Below are 24,920 nucleotides of genomic sequence, written 5' to 3'. Positions count from 1 at the left end.
TCTTTTAGTGCCACCCATCAGAGCCCATCAGTGCCACCTATCAGTGCCCATCAGTGCTCAGCAGTGCCGCCTATCAGTGCCCAGCAGTGCCGCCTATCAGTGCCATCCATAAGTACCCATCAGTGCAGCCTTTCAGTGCCCATCAGTGTCACCTATCAGGGCCCATCAGTGCCCACCAGTGCCACCTACGAGTGCCACCCATCAGTGCCGCCTATCACTGCCCATCATCAGTGCCCATCGGTGCCACCTCATCAGTGCCATCTCATTGGTGCCACCTTATCGGTGCCACCTTATCAGTGCCGTTCAGTGCAGCTTATCAGTGCCCATCAGTGAAGCAGAAAACTTATTTTTTTACAAAATTTTAGAACAGAAACTTTTTTCGGTATTGTTTAATTTGTTTAGCAAAAAATAAAAACCGCAGACGTGATCAAATACCACCAAAAGAAAGCTCTATTTGTGGAAAGAAAATCATAAAAATGTTGTTTGGGTACAGTGTAGCATCATCGCGGAATTGTCATTTAAAAGGTGACAGCGCTGAAAGCTGAAAATTGGCTTGGGTAATATACTTCTATGTCCCCTCTTTTGTAGGGGTTCATTCTTAGTTTCATAGTTTCATAGTAGGTAAGGTTGAATAAAGACAATAGTCCATCCAGTTCAACCTGTATAGGAGCACGTGTGTCAGTGTCTTAAATTATTTCCCATATCCCTGTATGTTGTGTTCTTTAAGATGCACATCTAAGAGTCTCCCCGCAGCCACCACCAATTGTGAAAGAGAGTTCCACATCCTTATTGCCCTGACAGTAAAAAAAAACCCTGCGCAGTTTAAGGTTAAAACTAGAAGCGTCCTAGTAGATGACAGATTAAGCAATAGCGTGCAATGTGTAGCTGCAGCTACCAAATCCGGCAGAATTTTAGCATGCATTAAAAAAAGGGATATACTTCAGGGATAAAACTATAATCCTACTACTTTATAAAACTCTGGTTAGGCCACATCTGGAGTATTCTGTCCAGTTCTGGTCACCAGTCCTCAGATAGGATGTACTGGAACTGTAGAGAGTCCAAAGAAGGGCAACAAAACAGATAAAGGGATTGGAGGACCTAAATTATGAGAAACGACTGCAAACACTAAATTTATTCTTGCTGGAGAAACAACGCTTGAGAGGAGATATGATAGCGATTTACAAATACCTTAATGGCGATCCCAGCATAGGAAAAAAAACATTCAGTCTCAAGGAGTATAAGAGGACACAGGGCTACACAATGAGATTGGAGATCTAGTGATTAGTTTGCATTTCTGTTTTTTTGCCCCCAAGTGCATTACCTTACATTTTTCCACATTAAACCTCATTTGCCATGTATTTGCCCACTCCATTTGCCATGTATTTGCCAAGACTCAGGTCTTTCTGTAATATTTCTATATCCTGAAGTGAAGTTATTGCCCTGCTTAATTTTGTGTTGTCCGCAAATACTGAGATTGAGCTATTTATCCCATCCTCTATAACATTTATGAATAAATTGAATAGAATTGGTCCCAAGACAGAACCCTGGGGCACCCCACTTACTACTCCAGACCAGTCTGAATACACATTATTTATCACCACCCTTTGGACACGCCCCTGCAACCATTTTTTTACCCAAGAACAAACATTATGGTCCACGTCTGCAGACCTCAGCTTGTAGATTAAGTGCTTATGGTGAACTGTATCGAATGCCTTTGCAAAATCCAGGTACAGTAAATCCACTGGCCTTCCCCTGTCTAGAGGGCAGCTCACTTTCTCGTAGAATGTTAACAGATTGGTCTGGCAAGAACGACCTTTCATAAACCCATGCTGATAACTACTAATGATATTTTTTTCTTCAGTAAATTTTTGGATATAGTCCCTTATCATCCCCTCCAATAATTTACCAATGATTAATGTTAGGCTGACTGGCCTGTAGTTTCCAGGAATTTGTCTCTGTCCTTTTTTGAATATTGGTACCACATTGGCTTTTCTCCAATCAGCTGGTACAAATCCTGTCAGTATGCTATCTACAAAGATTAGGAACAATCGTCTGGCTAGAACCTGACTGAGTTCTCTGAGGATTCTCGGGTGTATGCCATCTGGTCCTGGTGATTTATTTGTATTTAGTTTTCTAAGTCTTTCCTTCACTCCGGCCTCTGTTAGCCATGAGGGTATGCCCTGTGATGTGTCAGAAACAGTACTGTTGCAGTCTGTATACCCTTCCTTTTCCTGTGTAAAAATCTGAGGAGAAGAAGGCATTTAGTACAGTTGCTTTCTCTGTGTCATTCGTAACCATCATCGTCTTTTATGTGGGCAATGTGCTCTGATCTTGCCTTTTTACTGTTAATATATCTAAAAAAATGTTTTTTACTCTGCTCCGCTATGTGTCTCTCGTAATCTTTTTTGGCCTCCCTGATTGCGTTCTTATACTTCTTATTGTATTCCTTGTAGTGTTGGAATGCTGACGGCAACCCACCCCCATTATATTGTTTAAACACTTGATTACTGGGCACTTAAACCCCCCTCCTGCTCAGGCCAATTTTCAGCTTTCAACGCTGCCACACTTTGAATGACAATTGCGCGGACATGCAACACTGTACCCAAATAAACATTTTTATAATTTTTTTCACACAAATAGAGCTTTCTTTTGGTGGTATTTGATCACCACTGGAGGTTTTTATTTTTTGCTAAACAAACAAAAAAAGACGGAAAATGTTGAAAAAAAACAACCCGAGGCTGCACTGATGGGTGCTGATAGGCTGCACTGATGGGCACTGAAAGGCTGCACTGATGGGCACTGATAGGCACAGATAAGGCGGCACTGATAGGCACAGATAAGGCGGCACTGATAGGCACAGATAGGCAGCACTGATGGGCACTGATAAGACGGCACTGATGAGGCGGCACTGATGGGCCCTGATAGGTGGCACTGTTGGGTGGCACTGATGGGTACTGATAGGTGTCACTGATAGGTGGCACTGATGGGCACTAATAGGTGGCACTGATGGGCACTGGTAGGTGGCACTGATAGGCAGCACTGTTGATGAGGCACTGATTGGTGGCATTGATATTGGTGACATTGATAGGTAGCACTGTGGGCACTTATAGGTGGTACTGTGGGCACTGATAGGTGGCACTGTGGGCACTGATGGGTGGCACTGTGGGCACTGGTAGGTGGTGCTGGTGGGCACTGGTAGGTGGCGCTGGTGGGCACTGACAGGTGGCACTGGTGGGCACAGATGACTCCGCGGCTGCTATCCTTGATCAGGAATGATGTCCCTCTGACAGCCGCTGGTGATCGGCTATTAGCGTGAGGAGAAAAATAGCCAATTATCGGTTCTGTTTACATCACATGATCAGCTGTCATTGGCTGACAGCTGATCACGTGGTAAGGGTCGGGATCGACCCCCTACTTCAATCTGTAATCAGCCGAGTCTCATAGACTCACTGATCAGAAAGCGCGCCACGCGAGCCCTGCAGGGGGTGCACGGGCCGCTAGAGCATAGGATTACGTCTATTGACGGCCTCCAGACAAAGTAGGTCAGCGCTGTAGCCATCATCTGGCTATAGCGCGGATCGGAAAGGGTTAAAGACCATTTTTCTCTCTTTAACCGCTTGTTCACCATCCGCCACAGTTGTACTGTGGCAGAATGGCACAGGCAGATGAATCGCGCCCCCCCCCCCGCAAGTCGCGACCATCGGATTCGATCAGGGACCGATCATTCCCCAGGATCGCTGTATTGGTGTCATTAGTGACAAAAATCAGTGTTAGGGCAATTATTATTAGGCCCAGATAGGTCTAGGGACCCCCCCAATCCCCCCAATAAAGGTTTAACCCCTTGATTAACCCCTGTCACCTGTGATCACTCAATAAGTGTCATGGGTGATGCAGTTTAGCTAGATTTTTTTTTTTATAGCGTCAGGGCACCCGCTCTATTTTACTTAATAAAGGTTTAACCCCCTGATCATCCAGCGGGTGATCAGAATTAGGTTTTAGCGTCAGATAGGGTCTGCTTCGCCCCAGGCAGCGTCAGATCAGTGCCAGTAGCGCTAACACCCTCGCACGCACCATACACCTCCCTTTAGTAGTATAGTGTCTGAACGGATCGATATCTGATCTGATCAGATTTATACTAGCGTCCCCAGCAGTTTAGGGTTCCCAAAAACGTAGTGTTAGCGGGATCAGCCCAGATACCTGCTAGCACCTGCATTTAGCCCCTCCGGCCAGCCCAGCCTAGCCCACCCAAGTGCAGTATCAATCAATCACTGTCACTTACAAAACACAAAACACATAACTGCAGCATTCGCAGAGTCAGACCTGATCCCTGTGAACGCTAACAGTTTTTTGGTAGCGCTTGAATCAGTCACTGAATAGTCAGGTGCTGTTTTTCTTGTGAGTCTCACTACTGTACCAGTAAATTTAGAGACCAAAATGTCAATTCGAAGGTACAGTAGTGAAGAGCCCTACATGTTTCTGACAATGACAGATAGTGAAGAGGAAGTCACTCATCTGTCAGATTCAGGCTCAGAATATGAACCTGTAGACAGCAGCGGCACCCTGACAGCTCTAAAGACGGAGTTGTGGTCCCTGCCAAGGTCATGCGTACCAGACCCCGTTCTTCTTCTGCTGTCGTTGAAGTGCAAGAACCGCAGGTCCCTCGTATGGAGCAGAGAGCCAGTACTAGCGCCGCTCATCCTTCTGGTGAACTGGCAAGCACCAGCGGCCTAGTACATCCTGGTTGTACATCCAGCACTGCAGTAACACTTGGTGACGTGGCAAGTCCCATAAGTGCAGTTCAAGCTGGCAAGGTGGCAAGCATGAGTAATGTTCCGCTACCACCATTAGACAAAGACAGGCCTGTCGAGCCCATTTTGCCCTTCCTGCTGCATTAGTCAATCCTAATTGGGAACCCACCACTTCTGCAGCACTCGTACTTCCCCCATTCACTGGCCAACCCAGAATTCAGGTGGAAACAGTTGATTTTACGTTACTTGATTTTTATTCACTGTTTTTCACCGAAGATCTCTATAGATCTATTGTGGGCCAAAGCTATTTATACGTTGGTCAATTAATCGCCGCTAATCCCCAGCTGACCCTTGCCAGAGATTGGAGACCTATTACAATCTCCGAATTTAAGACCGTCCTGGGCCTATCCCTCCCTCCCAGGCGTAACTAAAAAGAGTGAGCTGTGGTCATATTGGTCCACTGACCCAATTCACCATATGCCCGTGTTCTCTGCCTCCATGACCAGGACACGATACGAGCAGATCTTGCAGATCATGCATTTCAATGACAATAAACTCTGTTGTCCTCGGGGTGACCCTGAATTTGATCTGCTCTACAAAATTCGGCACATCGTAAACCACTTCAACCAATGTTTTGCAGCCTTGTTTACTCCTCATCAAGTTGTCTGCGTTGATGAGTCCCTGATTACATTTTCTGGCTGCTTGTCATTCAAACAGTATTTTCCCAGCAAGCGTGCCAGATACAGGGTCAAGATGTATAAGCTCTGTGACAAGGCCACAGGCTATGCATATAGTTTTATGGTTTACAAGGGAAGAGATAGTTGCGTAGAGCCGGAGAAGTGCCCCGACTACATAGGGAGCACTGGTAAGATTGTGTGGGACTTGGTGTCACCCTTATTCAGAAAGGGGTACTTGTATGTGGACAATTATTACACAAGCGTGCCACTTTTTAATCACTTGTTTGATCATCAAATTGGCGCATGTGGCACCATGCGATCTAATTGCGGGGGGTTACCCCAGCGGTTTGTAGATTCCTGTTATAGGCTGGGGGAGAGAGCCTGCTTGAGATGTAATAATTTGCTCGCTGTGAAGCAGAGGGATAATAAGAATGTTTTCATTCTGTCTCCCTTCACGCAGACACGACAGTCCAAATTCTTACGGCGACTGGTGTTGTGGAGAAACCCCTCTGTGTCCATGAATATAACCTTAATATGGGAGGGGTGAACCTCAATGACCAGTTGTTGGCGCCATACCTAATTGCCTGTAAGGCCAGACGCTGATACAAAAAAGTGTCTGTTTATTTCAATTGGCTTTGCTGAATGCTTTTGTGCTATACAAAGCTTAAGGACGAACTGGATCCTTCCTTAAATTCCAGGAAGAGATCATCAGAGCCCTTCTGTTTCCGGATGGTGCTTTGGCCCAACTTCCCAATCCAAATGCAGTAAGCCAGCTGCATGAGAGCATTTCCGCATGTCCTCTCTCTTACCCCTACTCAAAGAAACCCCCAAAGAAGATGTCATGTCTGTAGGAAGTGCGGATTTAGGCATGACACCTGCTTTTATTGTCCCTCCTGTCCTGACCAACCTGGTCTTTGCATTGGTGACGGTTTTGAACGCTATCACACACTAGTTGAGTATTAGCATAGGGTACAGTCATAGGCACACATACACAGGGTCTCGGGGTCTCGAAAGATGTGATGGCCATCACATTTTGAGAAACCCTAATCTGCAAGTGGAAAAAAAAAACACACACAAAAACACAAAAAAAATAAAAAATAAAAAAGCCAAAAATAGTTTTATTTTTCTTCTCTCTCTCTCTATTGTTCTCTCTCTTATGTTCCCTCTCTACTGTCCGCTCTACTGTCCACTCTACTGTTCGCTCACTATTGTTCTATGACTATCGTTCTCTCTCTGTTTCATTTTTACTATGTTTTATTGTATTTGCTTGGCAGGTATGGTATGTTATACTGTAATGTTTGTTTTATTTTTAACCATCATTTGCTTAGCAGGTACGCCATTCAGCTGCAGCACGGGTTTATTTATCTTGACAGCAACAGCGTTTGCTCCCATGATATATAAAGTCGTAACTCCAGCGCTGTCGGAGGTGATTTCACCACCACAGTTAAAAAAAAGAGCATATATGCCAAAGCATGGGGCAGGGGCGGAGGAGTGATTTGCTTCTAACATTAGGGGCGGATTGCCCCCATGCTTCGGCATATATTTTTTTCAGCACAGATTGCAGTGTTTTATTTTTACTATGTTTTATTGTATTTGCTTTGCAGATATGGTAAGTTTTACTGTTATACTGTAATGTTACTTTGTTTTATTGTTAACCACCATTTGCTTAGCAGGTACGCCATTCAGCTGCAGCACGGGTTTATTTATCTTGACAGCAACAGCGTTTGCTCCCATGATACGTAAAGCCGTGACTCCAGCACTGTCAGAGGTGATTTAGCCACCACAGTTAATTAAAAAAATGGTGCATGTATGCCCATCATTAGTGGGTGGATGAAGGGCGGTATTCTAATGGTGGGCATACCCACCAATCAATCTCTTTTTTTCATGCAGCCCACAGGCTGCATGAAAAAAAGAACATTACAATGTATGCCCAACAAGGACCAGCAACGTACTGGTATGTTGCTGGACTTTGAGTGGTTATACCAGAATGATGCCTGCAGGTTTAGGTATCATCTTGGTATCATTCTTTTCAGTCAGCGGTCGGCTTTCATGTAAAAGTTACTATGTAATGAGCCTCTAGACTGCTTTTATAAGCAGTGGGAGGGAACACCCCCCCTCCCACCGTCTTCTATGGTTTTCTCAGGCTCTCCTGTCCCAACAGGGAACCCGAGAATGCAGCTGGTGGTTTCGCCAGCTGACCATAAAGCTGATCAGAGACCAGAATGGCTCCAAACATCTCTATGGCCTAAGAAATCGGAAGCTACGAGCATTTCATGACGTAGGTTTCGCTGGATATAAACAGCGCCATTGGGAAATTGGCAAAGCATTTTATCACACTGATCTTGGTGTGGTTAGATGCTTTGAGGGCAGAGGAGAGATCTAGGGTCTAATAGACCCCAATTCTTTAAAAAAAAGAGTACCTGTCACTACCTATTGCTATCATAGAGGATATTTACATTCCCTGAGATAACAATGAAAATGATTAAAAAAATGAAAGGAACAGTTTAAAAATATAATTAAAAATCAAAATAAATAATAAAAAAAAAGGCACCCCTGTCCCCCCCATGCTCACGCGCAAAGGCGAATGCAAGCGTCGGTCTGGTGTCATATGTAAACAGCAATTGCACCATGCATGTGAGGTATCACCTCGAAGGTCAGATCGAGGGCAGTAATTTTAGCAGTAGACCTCCTCTGTAAATCTAAAATGGTAATCTGTAAAGGCTTTTTAAGGCTTTTAAAAATGTATGTAGTTTGTTGCCGCTGCTGCTGTGCCCAATTTTAAAGCATGTTGTGTTTGGTATCCATGTACTCGGCATAAGATCATCTTTTTTATCTCATCAAACATTTGGGCAATATAGTGCGTTTTAGTGCATTAAAATTAAAAAATTTGAAAAACTGCTGCGCAAATACTGTGTGAAAAAAATTGCAACACCCAACATTTTAATCTGTATGGCCTTTGCTTTAAAAAAAAATATAATGTTTGGGGGTTCAAAGTAATTTTCTTGCAAAAAAAAATATTTTTTCATGTAAACAAAAAGTGTCAGAAAGGGATTTGTCTTCAAGAGGTTAGAAGATGGGTGATGTGTGACATAAGCTTCTAAATGTTGTGCATAAAATGCCAGCACAGTGCAAACCCCCCCCCCCAATGACCCCTTTTTGGAAAGTAGACACCCAAGCTATTTGCTGATAGGCATGTTGAGTCCGTGGAATATTTTATATTTTGTCACAAGTTTCGGGAAAATTACACTTTTTTTTTTTTTTTGCACAAAGTTGTCACTAAATGATATATTGTTCAAACATGGCATGGTTATATGTGGAATTAAACCCCAAAATGCATTCTGCTGCTTCTCCTGAGTACGGAGATACCTCATGTGTGAGACTTTTTGGGAGCCTAGCCCCGTACAGGACCCCAAAAACCAATCACTGCCTTCAGGATTTCTAAGGGTGGGTGAAGATGCGTCACCCAGGGCAGGCACACCCCCTGCTCTCCCTTGTTTCGGCCCTGGCAATACTTTAACTGACATGTGCACAGTCATGCGACACTGTACCCAAATAACATTTTTTGTCCTTTTTTTTCCCCCTCAAATAGAGCTTTCTTTTGGTGGTATTTGACCACCTCTGCAGTTTTTATTTTTTGCGCCATAAACAAAAAAATTAAATTTTGAAAAAAAAAAAAAAAAAAAAACAATATTTTTTACTTTCTGCTCTAAAACACACCTAATAAAAAAATTTTAAAAATCTAATTTCTTCATCAATTTAGGACAACATGTATTCTGCTACATATTTTTGGTATGTAGCACTAACTCTCGGTGGAGTTGCTGGTTTAAAGCGGGCTGTTACCTTCACTCTCGATACCTCTGTTTCACCGGCACCAGGTCTAGGGTCCCGTTGAGTTTACCTCTGGACTATATAAGCAACAAACACTTGAGTATATTTTCCAATGCTTTAATGAACCAGTAATAAAGGAAGTAGCAGGAAAGAGGCAGAAGGAAAGTTGCAGGGAAGCTCAAATACCTTTCCTTAGTATTCTTTAGAACATTCTTTGGAATTGAACACTCGTAGTTTAATGCACTCCCCTTGTAGGATTCAGTCTTTGCCCGCCTGGATAGGCCTCTCTCACTTGCCTAGCAGCCAGTACGTAGCACGAACAAAAGTCTCTGCCACAGACTTGTTTGGAATGAAAACCCGTACAATCCTCTGCCACAGGATGTATTGGTTTGCGATGAATGTCAGACACAGTACTTGAACCTTTAAGCCAACCCGGCAGTACTGTATACTGTAAGATTACTTCAGGATACGTCCTCCAACCGAGTCACCAGGTCCCTCTCCAGACCAGCACTCTCCATGATCCTTCCATGATGGGTCCTCCCCTGGGATCTCCTCGGTTGTCCAGCTTCTTCACTCAGGATAGACAGCTCAGGACCATTCCTCTGCTGCTGTGGTAGGCCCCAGACAGGCTTCTGGGCGCACCCACACGCCGCAGCGACGTGGGCCTCTGGAACGGAGGAACACGAGGTGGTACTCCTAACGCATACCTGTCGGCCAGGAGGGCCAGCAGGTGGCTGAAAATGAACCCCTAAACATGGCGTCTGTCCCATAAATACCCTCTCCCAGAATGCAACTCGGAGGACCACCTCCACCGAGTTGTCTCCGGGACAGAGGAGCACTCATACGCTTCAACACGTTGCCTTTCCAACACCAGCCAATGGTGACAACGACACCCATCGGCACAGTGTGGAACTACACGCAACTCAGCCAAGCTGGAACAGAGGCAAATCTAACTTCACCTAACAAGTAACCCACAAGATTTACCCATCAGCGGTAGATCAAAAATCTACCAGCGCTACAGGTAAAAAAAAACAAAAAAACAATAAGTGTATATTGATTGGTTTGCGCAAAAGTTATAGTTTCTACAAACTATGGAATATTTTTAAAAAATGTTTTACTAGTAATGGCGGTGATCAACGACTTATAGCAGGACTGTGATATTGTGGTGGACAAATCGGACACCTGACACTTTTTGGGGACCAGTGACACTAATATAGCGATCAATGCTAAAAAATATGCACCGTCACTGAACTAATGACACTGGCTGGGAAGGGGTTAACATCAGAGGCAATCAAAGGGTTAACTGTGTGCCTAACCTGTGCCTACTCACTTGTGTAAATCTTGTTTATATAAGCAGATTGTAGCTCTGCCTGTGTCTTGTGTAATCAGCGGGTACGCGCCGCTGGGTTCCTGCTGTGTGTGATTATAGCACGAACGGTTCGCCGGCAGTGTGCGCCCCAGAAGTGTCAGATCACGGTGCAGAGCGGCTGCCCTGCCGCAGTAAATGTACGTAGGGTGGTCCGCAAGTGGTTAAATATACTTTTATATGTGTTCTGCCTTCAAAGTCCATGAGGGGTCTTGATGCACTCTGTGCATATCTTTGTTCTTCTGTTAAAACTTTGTGCATTAGTACTGCTTGGACCTTGAAGAAGGGGACATACCCTAAAAGCTTGTCCTGAAAAATTGTATGTTAGTGCAAATAAAAAAAGTATCACGGACAGTACTTAGTTGTTACTATCAGTGTCATAAAAACCCCTGCTAAAATCTAGAGGATGACCAAAGTTGTTACACCCTTCTACATGAGTTTCCTGTTAACCAGCTTGATGGAAAAATTCAGATGCATCATTACTTGTATCCTGCATTTCAATCTACCTTTTGCTTTTAATTTCTTTTAAGATTTAAGAGGGGGTTGGATAAATCCATAAGCAAACAAGAAAAAATATTTAATAGGAAAAGAGATAGTTCACAGAAAAAGTCACTGATGGCCATTTTCAGTCTAGAGCAGAATTATCTCTAGGAATTGATCACAGAGTGTGATTCAATGCTAGAAAAAACAAAATGTCAATATTCATTTACAGCACAAAGCAAATGAGAACATTTTTTTAAAGTTCCAACTAAAATACCATAATTGTAAAATGCCTCAAAGTAATTGTCTTGTTGAGATTTCTCAAAGGAAATGTTATGTTGTTTGAAGAGTAGCTTATACCTACACATAATGGATTTTTCTTTTTTGTGGCCACAACTACTTTAGAGAATGCAGCACTTTCACTATAATGTAAAACACTTTCACATGTGTTTAGAAAAGTTATAAGTGGTATCCCCCTAAAGTAGCAGCATATCATCATCATACAGCATTATTTTCCCATGCAGATTGCCATAAATAAAACCTATAATTTTCAGATTAGTGCAAATCAGGGCAGCCAGGGGCTCGATAGCTATAGCAAATAGCAGCAGAGATAAAGAAAATCCCTGTTTAGTCCCTCTACCCAGAACAAATGTGTCTGAAACCCTTTCTGTATTTCTAATGGCCGCATGTGAAGCATGATTTGATAGGCAGACCCAGGAGACGAACCGTGCACCAAAACCAAATTCGTCCAGCACCGCCCACAGGCACCACCAGTCAATACTGTGAAATGCCTTACTAGCATCGAGAGAAGGTAAAGCTCTGTGGCCTGTGTTGTTGGCCGGCATATGCATATTTAAAAATAGGCGCCTAAGAATGATTGGTGTTGATTTATGTGGCATTAAGGCCAGCCTGATCCAAATGAATAATGGTTAGTATAACCCAATTCAAGCGGAGGGCCAGCACTTTGGCCAAAAGTTTTACATTGCTCTGTAATAATGATATCGGCCTATAGGAACCTGGGTCAATTGGCACCTTGCCCAGAAAAGTTATAGATAGGCTGTGTCTTTAATGCTTCAAGGAAATCTTCAGTCTCTAGCTCCCTTCTTGACAATCTGAAGGATTTGATGAGATCCACAATCCAAAGGGAAGAAAAAGTCCCCTCTCCCAGCACCTAACAGGAAGTATTTTCTTGGGTATTAAAGACAGAATCCTCTCTTGGCCTTAGAGCTATAAGCAAACAGTGCTTCCTACTGACAGTGGCTCTACCACATCCTTGAGTCTTGTCTTTCACTTACCGGTAATTATGACCTTATCTAATTTGGACCAAAAAAGTATATCCCCCTAAAATGGGAAACCAAGCCTTAGAGAAGAAACATCACAAGTCATAGTTTTGTATCAGATGACTCTACAAGCTGAATTAATTAAGAGTGAGGAATGGGCAGGCACTCCAACCAATTCATCCAGGGCATTGGTGATAAAAGCAGCTGTTTTGAAGAACACATGCAAGAATTCTAGAGTATGTTCTCTGGATTTCCTGTTAACAGTTCATTTTGTTTTCTGTAACTGTTCCATCTAGATTTTGGAATTTGAGCCTATGCAAGTAGTGACAATCAAGTGTAATAGCAGAAGCAGAGGTCTCCTAGGTTTTTCAGAAGGTAGCTGTGGCTATCTTATACAAAGGCTCTCTCAGAGATCCAACACTGTCAATGAACAAATCCAATATTTTAAAAAAAGTGATAAGTCTATAGCAATTTAGGATAAATACACATAGGGTCAAAACCTACTCATTCAATGGAAAGGGCTTTTTTTAATGGTCCTGTGGATAAAGAATGTCTTCATTCCTTTTGAATAACCTCTGTAAGAACTTTCTGTACTAGAATAACTTCCACTTTTTCTCTTATACATGCCATCCTGTGTATGGCCTTGAACTGAAAAAACCTACACACTGTCTGTGATTTGTTCTGAAACATAAATGGGTTTGAACAGCATGTCAGTTTCTTCTGCTGTAAACATATACTTATAGGCTTTATTTGGATCCATCTTATCCTTATATTCTCCTTCCTCGTTAGAAATCGCACTCTCCTCAACATCAGCATCCTTATCTTCCTACAGTTCTTTATTTGCAAATGAACAAAAAGGCATAGGAGTTGATCAAAAAGAAGAAGCAATAATTATCCATCAAAACCCCCCAAAAGCTGAAAAGTAGTCTCTATTAGATTGTTAATAGGATGTAAAAGTTTGGGTTTTTATCCAAACGCTATCCAATCTCTTACTGCAGTACTAAACCATTAAGATTTATGCTGTGGGTTCATTTTGAGGCAGATTTCTTCTCCTCAAGACGAATAAACAAAAAAGATTTGCAGTAACACAGCATAAAGAGCTTGTGAAAGCCAAATCTTGTGCTAAGGCATGCCAAACCCAGCTGCTCACATGCAGTGGCACAGCAAAAGTTAAAAAACATGCCAACTGTGTCACTGGAAGTGACATGAACAATCTGATTTTGCACTACTCCACCCATAGCCCAACAATTCAGAGGGGGCTCGGGGATCACAGATTTATCCAGCATGGGCAGAGACGTGTCTACAACTGGTTCAACTGGCATTGGTAGGAATCATTTAGAACCCGAACCCACGAAATGCGTAGATAAAAATTCTCCTGCAACTGGCTGTAGTTTCAAAAGGAAACCTCTATAAATGGAAAAAACACTGCTGAATGGGTTTGACTATGTGAGTATAGCTAAGCCTCAAAGATTAAATCATTTAATTATAGAAGGCCCTCCAGGGTTATTTCAGGTATCGAAATGGAACCTGATAGACACAGCTGAGGTAACATATGAGATTCCAGCATTTATATGCTGATACCATTTCTACACAGACTCTTTGCTATAACAGCATAGCATACAGGTTTTTTTAAATGCCATTTAGCTTTACATGTGCAGTTCATTGCTCAGTCAGCAGATCACTTTACGTTTTTTAATTTCAGTTCATTTTAACAAAAAACTATACACATTCTGTGATGCACCTTAAAAAACAGAAGGCACAAATACAACATTAACTAAGCAGCAAAATGGAACTGCCCAACACGTATGATCAGATAGATAGGTTCAGGCTGCACAAACATCAGGTAATGCATATGGACTTACAATCCAAGTGTACTGTAATGAAGTAATGCTTGCTTTTGTTCATTTTCTTTAGTGAATCTGTCCCATGGTCTCACCTATCTGTAAGTGGATTGTGTGTTTGTAAAGGCCTTAAACCTTCCTACCTGCACCATGTGTTTGTCAGAACAAGGAGAGAGGCACTTCTGGGTGCAGATTTTAAAACAAGTTTAATTGTCATTTAAAAGTGGCAACTCACATTTGAGAAGTAATATATAGGCATTAAGGTGATCCAAACAAGGGGGCAAAATAATCATGAACGTTCAAATCCTGTGACGGAGGAGCGCTGTGCTCACAGTCACACTGAAGATGTTATGCCAGCCGCGGTGGAGGAGAACTCAAGACGAGGCTTGTAGCGCAGATAGTAGGCAAGGACAGATAACATCACCTGTATGTGACGCGTTTCACGAGCATGCGCGCTGCGGATGACACGGCAGCCGCACTCATGTCTCAAGCTAGCTTGTGGGACTAATAGGCTCCATTATAAAGTATACATATGGGGAGGGGCCAATAGGAACAACTAATCATAGTCACTGGCACCTGAAAATACATACATATCACATTACAAAATCTCTCTATGTCTAAACATCAAAATATAAAAAAGTATTAAGTATATTAAATAAATTATAAAATATATGGTGTACACAAACATAATCAGATGAATATTAAGCGAACCATTTGGATAAAAAGTAGTTTTAAAAATATATCGATTAACTAGAAAATTATTAATTAATGGCAATAGAATTCATTGATATAAAGCAATCACAGAATAGATAAATAATCACACATAAATCTAAAGGAACATTATTATGCACATATGAGCAATTAATACACGGATTAAAACACGGATTAAACGGGTAGGGAAGGGGGAGGATAAAGAGAGTGGGAAAGGCATAAAAAGGGGGTGGGGAGTGGCCATTGTACACGCAATGTACTGGAATAAGTTGAATACATTTAGAAATTAATTATTATTTGTTTTACGATACAGGGTCAATGTAATAAGACCGTTAGTAATGTATAGGAGAAAGCTGGAATTTTATAAGCGTGATAAATAATGATATTAATAAGAAATGCTGAAAGCGATATGTTACATGAACAATAGTGCAGAAAACATACTCTGCATAATGTATACTGTATGATAGTATGCAAGGTCATAATACAGTCATGCAGTTACAAAGGATCTAACGGATACATATACATATATGTGTGTACATACACACGTCGAGATGCACATATACACACACACACACAAACGCATAAACCTTGGATGTCGCCAGATTAGCTACAGCAACATGCCAAGAACGGGCAGTGTCAGGCTGGAAATCTGGATCTCTCAGAGGGAAATGTGGGGTATATAGGATATACAGGGAGAAGGGGGGGGGGGAGAAGAAGGTCCTAGGCTATACAATAACCAATACTTACGAAGACCCACCACCCCCAGAAGACCAAAATCTGAAGAAAGTGTAAATGTAAATTATTAGGTATATGCTATATTTTATGAAATTATATATACACACACGTATGCATACTTGCACATATACACATATATATACTTAGTGTACATAAAGCAGGTTATTGAACAACTAAAGGATAGTAGCAAACTCAATACCCTCGTTAATACCTCCTGGTGAAAGGACATCCAGGACACTTTGCAGGTCCACCACAAATCCACCAATGGACTCCAAGTATGGGTCATTGAACAGATTCCTAGATCCCTCCCCGCAGCAGAACGCTTTAAAAAGTTGTGCGCCAGAGAAACGTACTGGATTTACAACCTGGATGTCCTTTCACCAGGAGGTATTAACGAGGGTATTGAGATTGCCACTATCCTTTAGTTCATTAACCTGCTTTATGTGCACTAAGTGCACTGAAGTAATGGCCTGCTTGTGCCGTTTCTTCAGGAGCCGTGCCGTGACCGGCGGCTCCCACACCCATGCGCGGGAGTGACAGCATTGCGGCTCCGGCCAATCACAGCGCCGGAGCCTGCGAACCTGGAAATAACTCCGGTAGACATGTCGCCAGTCACAGCCGTGTGCGGGAACCGCTGCAACAGTAAGTATTTCATAACGGGCTAGTATGTGATGCATACTAGCTCATTATGCCTTTGTCTTGCTAAAGGCCCAGTTCTGAAGTATAATTTTAGGGAAATTCTGAAAAGACAATATTTTTTCACTTCCTATGATTGGGGCACAACAGCGTTGTCACCCTGTGGACTGGGTAGTCTTGTATAGATATGTAGTTTTAAATGGAAGTCAGATAAGCAACAAGCACAATAAATCCCAACTCCAGCTAACCAGTTACAGCAATAGAACAACTAGGGGCTTAACCATATTGATAAATGCTGATAACTGCAAGCACCTCTATTATTGTGAAATGGTTTGTCATTACCCCTATAATTTTTGCTGGACAGCCTGGTCTGCAGAAAAATATAAGTGAAGGCATGTGAAATTAAAAAAAAGGAATTCATATACTGAATACCATCATTACGGGTATTAACCGCATACAGTTGTCACAATAAAATATTTTGTACTATAGGGGTCGTTTAATGTTGATCATTTTGGCAGTACTAAGTACTGTTTCAACTGCTGACCATGAACCCTGCTGCTGAAAGGAACAAAGAGTTAAAAAGCAGTTTTAATTGAAACAAATCCTTACCTGCAATCTTTCATTCAAAGCTCCAGCACTCTCTTTTTTTATAAACATTGGAGCACTGGAGGTAGGTTTTGAATCCTCATAACATAAGTACCATCATTTTTGCCATGAACTGGTTGTACAGACAAAAAAAAAATTCTACAGATAGGCAACAGACATGTACCAATTTAACATTGTTGCAGGTTGCAATTAAACTTCCTAAAGATAATATTAATAATAATATCAATTTGAAATAGTTCTATACACTATTTCGATTTCCTTTACTAAAAAGACTGAAAAAGGAGTACACTTAAATAAAGACATATTGTCTGACTCAAGAAAAAAAATCTCGATTTCTCACTGATCAATAAAGCTATAAAAACTCTACCTGGTTATTGCTACTGGGAAAAGGCTCTTCTAAAAAAAAAAAAAAAAGAGTCTGGATCTAGTTGCCTTTCTAATATTCTGACAGCTACACTAGATGATTTCAATTTCAACTAAATCTATCCCCCATCATCATTGCACACTGAGTGCACCATAGGGAGAAGGTCTCATTTAACCTTGTCCTTTAGTGAAAGATTAGAAACACATTGAATCTGTATCAGTGCTATATGAAGTTCTATCACTGAAATGTAATACTGCCAGCCAACGTATATGATACATTTATTTATATTGTATTATTATACTGTAACCCTGAGATAAATCAAGCCACATAAATGGCTGCTGTATTGGACAAGAATTGAAATCACTTTATGGAGTAAAGTAGGTGAAGTAGCAGAGTGTTATTAAGTATTGGTGTCTGAAAAATGGACCCGAGCAATGAGCCTTGAGAAGAGAACATTTTATCTCACATATTCCTGTTTATAGTTGGAACAGAGGCTGATCTATTGATTTGTTTACTGATAGATAGTTGCTAATAGAAAATGATGATAGAAAAGAGATTGTGCAAGTGGCTTATCAGGGTCTTGGCATTTCATTTATAGTAAAGCAATGTTTTAGTAGCATTTTACAGTGGTTTGTCACTTGCTTTACAACATATTTACATCACTGTAACCATAATGCCTTTTGTGATAATGGGGAAAGAGAGTAACGTTTTTATGGCCATACATTATTTAGCACAATGATTGGAATGCAGGAGCTCTGTATTAGTCTGTTAATCTGTTATTATTTTCATTTAACTGTGGACAGTGGTGACATTCAAGATGATGGTAATTCAGAGAATAATAAAAGAATTCTTACAAATTATATTTTACACTCCCAAATTGCCCAATTCCAATGTTCTTTCCTATTTTAAGAAAAGACCATTTAGGATTATGCCTCAAAGCCAATATAGGTTTACCTAAAAATCTGCCACTGTATATTCTTTTCTTGATATATATACAGGTATATATATATATATATATATATATATATATATATATATATATATATCCAGTCAGGTCCATTAATATTGGGACATCGACACAATTCTAATCTTTTTGGCTCTATACACCACCACCATAAAGGTAAATATTTATGGACCTGACTGTATATGTATATATATATATATATATATATATATATATATATATATATATATATGTAGCACACTCTACCAATAGGTAGGTGCTAGTAAGGTCATTTTACTAGGTTTATTCAGCACAGGCAAATTTAGGCATTTGTCTGTCTGTATTGATCTGGGGGCTGGGAGTGGTCAGAGTAGATGTGGGCGTTACCACCTGTGCTCTGGCTCTGAGGCGCCTCCCCTGTTTTCAGAGAGAAGGTTCTGTAAAAGGGGCTGGGACTAGAACTGGAGTGGCAGGCAGCTTGTGTGTGAACCCTGACCAATCCCCATCGAGATTGGCAGGGGGCGGGCCTCATATATAAGCTGAGGTGATTCTCCACAGGAAGGAGAGTCGGCTGGGTGAAGTGAGGAATGGCATGTTAGTCAGCCGCAGGAGGCCTTCCCCATGTGGGGGGGGGTGTGCCGATCACAGGAGAGGCCCGGGGAGAGCTGTGAGGGAACATTGCCTCTACACGGTCATTGGCAATGTCTCTGCAATGTCTCTGCCACCAGATGGATGGCAGGGAACTCCTGAAGCAGAAGGGCAGATAAAACTGGCGGTACGCATGGTCCAGTCAAAGTTCCTCATCAAGGACTCAGGGCTGTTGGAAGTTCAGTGAGTGTTACCACAGAGGGGCTGGAGGTGCCAAGGGCTGAAGTGCCAAGGGCTGGAGTGCCAAGGAGTCTGTGAAGGGAACTCTGCTAGTACACGGTCACTAGTGGAGTCTTCATAAATACACACGGCGGATGATGGGGAGTCCTGGATCAGAAGAAACAGGAACAGTAGTCCATATTTCCTAGAAGATATGCTTCTAACCCACTGGGCCTCCGGGGAGAGGTTCTGCAGGCCTCAGGCCTAGTGGCAGCAAGCAACCAGAGCCACAGTAGAGAGGCTTATTCAAACTGGGCCCCTACTATTCAATAGAAGAGGATGTGTCATATTTCAATACAGTAACTACAAGTTTGTGCAGGAGGAACCAAGTGTACAGGAGGAAACAAGTTATGGGCAGGAGGTGAAAGAGATCTAAGAAAATTGCTTTTACATGGTCATTAGTGATGTATCTGCCACCACGCGGTCGGATGGCTAGAGAACTCTTAGATGGAATAGTCTGCGGGTTGAGCCGCAGGAGGAGCAACAGTCTGCATGTAGATTCAGGAGGAAACTAATACTAAATCCTATATGCACATTATATCTTCTGGCTCTACTTTTATTCAAAATGTTCTAAAATGCTTAAATATGATGGCAAAGACTTATCCTATGGGCATCTATATATATACAGTATATTTATATCATGCATGAATGTGAGTTCCTTGCACAATATTCGAATAATGACATGTTTTAAGGTGGAGAAAATCAAATTTCAAAGTGTTTTTTGCCTTGGAGCTGTAAACATTTTCATTTTTGGTGAGTGTCGAACCTGGGTATTTCTATATTTGCAGGAAATAAGTGTGCAGACACCCTGCAAGTTGAAAACCAGCTCGCATTCCAACAGTGGGTGTTTTAACAAGGGTTTCCCGACCAATGTCCAATGCTGAAGGGTTGGCAAAGTGAGGCAAGTAGGTGATCATCCCCTACCTGGTGAAATGGACTTGGGGATCCCTCAGACAAAAGTATTAATAACAGTTTCACAGTTTAGCACCACAGAGAGCTGTTGCCAGCAAATGAGTGAACAGACTTCCATTATTTAACAATAGTTACCAAGTGATTTGCCCAAACATTCAGCCAGGGATAAGAAAATAACCTTTACTGTTCTTAAGGTATTCAAATAGAGTACTGTGGGCTGGAACCACAGGCTGAATTGACCACTTCAGCTGCCATGGGAAAACAAGTGTGTAGGTGCTACAACCTTCCTATATAACAGCTTTGCCCGGTTCAGACCTCAAGGCTGCTGACACTTCCAACGTACAAGAATAAGAGAAGGGATGGTAGGCACACAGGATGACATCCAAACAATAATATTCCTTTATTGAAAAGAGTTGTAAAACACTGTAAAAACAGCCTACGTGTTTCGGACATTAGCCCTTAGTAATGGCTGCCACACCTGTATACCCTTGGCTAATCAGTGGCTATTATTAGCACTGATTGCTGTATAAATGTCATTGGTCCCAAAAAAGTGTCAAAAGTGTCCGATCTGTCCACCACAATGTCGCAGTCCCGCTAAAAATCGCTGATCGCCGCCATTACTAGTAAAAAAAAAATAATAATAAAAATGCCATAAACATATCCCCTATTTTGTAGATGGTATAAATTTTGCGCAAACTAATCAATATACGGTTATTGCGATTTTGTTTACCAAAAATTTGTAGAAGAATACATATTGGCCTAAAAACTGATGAAAAAGTTTGTTTGTTTACAATTTTTTTGGGATATTTATCATAGCAAAAAGTAAAACAATATCAAACAATGGAGTCATTGGTCCCATCTGAGTGGACCAGTTTCCCTCCCTTTATTCCAAACTCTTAATGTTGAATACACCAAAAATGGCATATTGCTCCTCGGAGGTTGATGCTCTCTTTTTATCCATGGTAGAGACTTCAATTTTACAGCCGTGGCATCTTCCTCCAACTTCACCCATTGTTTATTATCTGCATTGTGGAACCAGTCCACTATTCTAGAAATAAATACCGAGCGGAGGTACATTGAAAAATCTGGGAGGGCAAGCCCTCCATCCTTTTTTGCCCTGATTAATATATCCCTTCTAATTCGAGCTGATTTATGTGCCCAGGTAAAACTCCCTATAGCCTCCCGCAGCTAATCCAGTAATTTTGTTGGAAAAAATATTGGGATAGTCTGGAATATATATAGGACCTTTGGTAATATATCCATTTTTCTGATGTTAATCCTACCCATCCAGGAGAAAACCGTTCTGTCATATCGTTGCAACGTCTTTATTATATTTTGAATTATCGGAAGATAATTGAGTTCTTGAAGTTTATTAAAATCTCTAGGAATATATGTTCCCAGATATTTAATAGCTGCTTTTTGCCATTTAAAAGAAAAATCTTTTTTAAGAAGCTCCACCATATCACTTGTTAATGTAATATTGAGGGCCTCTGTTTTATCATAATTGACTTTAAAATTACGCAATATTCCAAAGCGATTAAACTCCTGGATGAGATTCGGTATTGTCACCATTGGATTGGTTAAATATAGCAATAAATCATCTGCATATACAGACATTTTATATTCCCTATCCCCTATTTTTATCCCTTGTATGTCAACATTTTTACGAATAGCAGTGGTCAGATGTTCCATTACTAATACAACAGCGGGGACAGAGGACAGCCCTGTCGCGTTCCATTTGATATTGTTACTGGATCAGATACAGATCCGTTTACGCAAATTCTAGCTGTTGGGTTATGGTATAAAGCCAATTTTCTTCTCTAGAAGCTAAGGCCCTATTCCCCATTGATAACCCGAATTTTCCACTGGCAATGAAAACTTTAACTTTTTTAAGTTGTATGAGGATGTGAGGGTGGCTCAGATTCTGGTGGAGAATAGGCTTCCTTCAATGGAGGCTTTGGGCCTGGATAATAAGACTAAATGGATGCAGTACCAACAACTTCATACTTATACTCTGTCTGTGACAAAAAAAAATTTATTAGATAGACCATTAACAGAATTAGAAAAATTATTACTGCAAGAACACAAACCGGCTCATGTTTTATCTATATTATATAAAAGTTTGAACTCATATACTAAGAAAAAAGAATTGACATACTTAAATAAATGTGAAGAAGAATTGGGGATAACTATACCCAGAAAAAAGTGAGAAAAAACATTTCTATTAACACATAAGTTATCTCTATCGAGTAGACATCAGGAAAGAAAGTATAAAATTCTCGCAAGATGGTATAGATGTCCAGTAGATATGCATAGGATAAATACAGAGGTATGTTGGAGATGTCAAAATGCAACAGGCACAATGTCTCACATATGGTATCATTGTTCGGGGTGTAGTATGGGTATATATATATATATATATATATATATATATATATATATATATATATATATATATATATATATATATATATATAACTTTAGTTATTGAATTACAAGAAACTTAGTAATAGTTTTAAGGTGATTACATATATATATATATATTTCTATATATGTATAATGTATGTTTCTGAGCTCACAGACGGTCATTCACAGATGGTCACATTGTCTTGGGATAGGCTTTGTTAGTACCAGATAAAACCAGCTTTTTCGCGCCTTCCATCTAGCCTTTAAAAGGTCAGACAATAGAGCAGGCCGGTGAACTTCGTGAAGGTACGTTAGTGGTCCCAGATCTTGAACAGGCTGTCGGCTTCCAGAACTATCTGAAAATTCAGAAGTTGAGGGGTTCCCTGGATTGAATGCTGAATTTATCCTGTATTGTAACATCTGTAATACATCTTTAATCGAAGCTAAGTAAATCTCTTTTATTACATTCTTTGTTTTGTGTGTTTTAATCATTGCATTTACTGACCACATATCTAAAAGGGTAAATATATAAATTAATCTATGAATAAATGTAACACAGAATTTAACCCCTTGTTACACGGGGGTTCAGCGATTTTGGTTAAAAATTTATGGCATATACCAATTTATTATGGGACAAAAAATACAACCCGATATATTGGTATCAGTGTTATCAATGTTCCCTGGATCTATGAAAGCTATTAAAAGAGACATCTTAAGACATATACTGATAGCGGCTCGAACCGTTATAGCTCGAAACTGGAGAAAAACAGTGTCTCCCTCAATAGGGGAGTGGGTGTGTAAAATGAGCGAGATGCAGTCAGTGGAGTAGATGATAGGGACATAAGTGGGACTTAGGGATCAAATTCAGGAAACATGGCAAAAACGGGAGGAGTTTAGAACCTCAGCAAATTTATCAAACTATACGTAGAGTAATATGGTGGAGCCTTTTAATATTCTTTTGAGGGTTTTTTTTTTTTTTTTGGTGAGAATGTGCATATGGTTGAATGTTGTGTTAATGTGGTTTAATATAACTATTGACAGAACTTTTGGGATATAAATTGGATAATGTATGTACTGTTTGTAATATGATATATCTAATTATCACATTACGTGTATTTGATGTGTAGAAATTGAACAATGTGTCAAATAAAGATTATATAAAAAAAGTAAAAAATATTGTGTTTTTTTCAAAATTGGCGGTCTTTTTTTGTTCATAGTGCAAAAAAAAAAAAAAAAAAACACACAGAGGTGATCAAATACCACCAAAAGAAAATTCTATTTCTGGGAAATAAATGACATATATTTTGTTTTGGTACAGTGTCGCACGACCGCGCAATTGTCAGTTAAAGCGACGCAATGCCATATCACAAAAAATGGCCTGGTCATTAAGGGGGCATTTCCTTCCGGTCCTTTAACTAGTGAAGGTTGATGTCACATACAATGATATAGAATGTAAACATTCTAAATACAATTTCTTATGCTTATAATTTGTTGAAATGTATGTCTAGGGATGAGCAATATTTTAAGTTTAACTCCCCATTTTGACAAAATTTGTTGTAGTCGATGTGGAAGGCAAAATGAATAGATTTTTTTGTAGATTTTAAAGTTAAATTACATGGCTCATGAGGGTTACAAAATCTCAATTCAACTATTCTGGATCGGCTTTTGTGCTATAAATGGACCCCCATTTTGCTCATTATTTTACTTTTATGCTCAAAAAATTAAGACAGTGAAAAAATGGAAATATTAAAAAAAAAAATTATAACAGTACAAAAATTATGAATAAACACATAAAAAGACAAAAAAAGCTGAAGACAAAGAACACTAAATTAAACAAACTAAACTACCCTAAATACCCCCCTCCCCCCCAAAACATTTTAAATAAGGATAAAAATGTAGCTCATTTTCCTCTTCACCAATATTTCACCCAAGGCAAAATTAGTATATTTGGGACAAAATGATTTTCACCAACATCATTCTGCTTATCCATTGTAACCTGTACCACATGACTGATTTGGACATAATACCATGATAGAAGATGTGTCAGTAAAGATACAATATACCTGAATTGCAAATTTCATTTGCTGAAATCACACCTCTCATCCCTGTTCCTGCTACACTGATTTAAGTTACACTTATCACAGAAGATTGTCATATGAAATCATGGAAATTCAGAAGCACATAACATAACCATACTATTCTAAAAATATTTTTATTCAAACTAATTTTTATATTAAAGATTTTTCACTTACATTTTTACTTTCGATTCCAGTGGCTGTTGACAGCCCATACATTTCATACTATTATTATCTACATCCATGTCATCTTGGTGGCTGTAAAAAATGTATATAAAAACATTTTTATTAAAGTCATATACACATGGCAGTATATTAAATATGCTAATAAGCCACTGAAAGAAGAAAACCATTAAATGCCTTTACTTTGAACAGTTTTGCCTCCAGACATTATAATCTGCTTTCATGTTTGCCAGCCATATGTTAGTCCCAAATACCATTGTGA

General features: G+C 40.4%; 1 protein-coding gene across 1 annotated transcript in view; it reads right to left on the bottom strand.

Moving 5' to 3' along the window:
* IQCJ (IQ motif containing J) overlaps positions 1-24,920 on the bottom strand; it is a 189,302-nt gene that overhangs the window by 8,089 nt on the left and 156,293 nt on the right. The window contains exon 3 of the mRNA XM_073628901.1: positions 24,653-24,733. Within this exon, the coding sequence (XP_073485002.1) occupies positions 24,653-24,733 (81 nt within the window). The remainder of the gene's footprint in view (positions 1-24,652; positions 24,734-24,920) is intronic.

This window comes from Aquarana catesbeiana, linkage group LG04 (assembly GCF_042186555.1).
Source record: "Aquarana catesbeiana isolate 2022-GZ linkage group LG04, ASM4218655v1, whole genome shotgun sequence".
In the NCBI taxonomy this organism is placed as follows: domain Eukaryota; kingdom Metazoa; phylum Chordata; class Amphibia; order Anura; family Ranidae; genus Aquarana; species Aquarana catesbeiana.
Note: the sequence above shows the minus strand (reverse complement) of the source record. Positions and strands in the feature narration are given on the sequence as shown.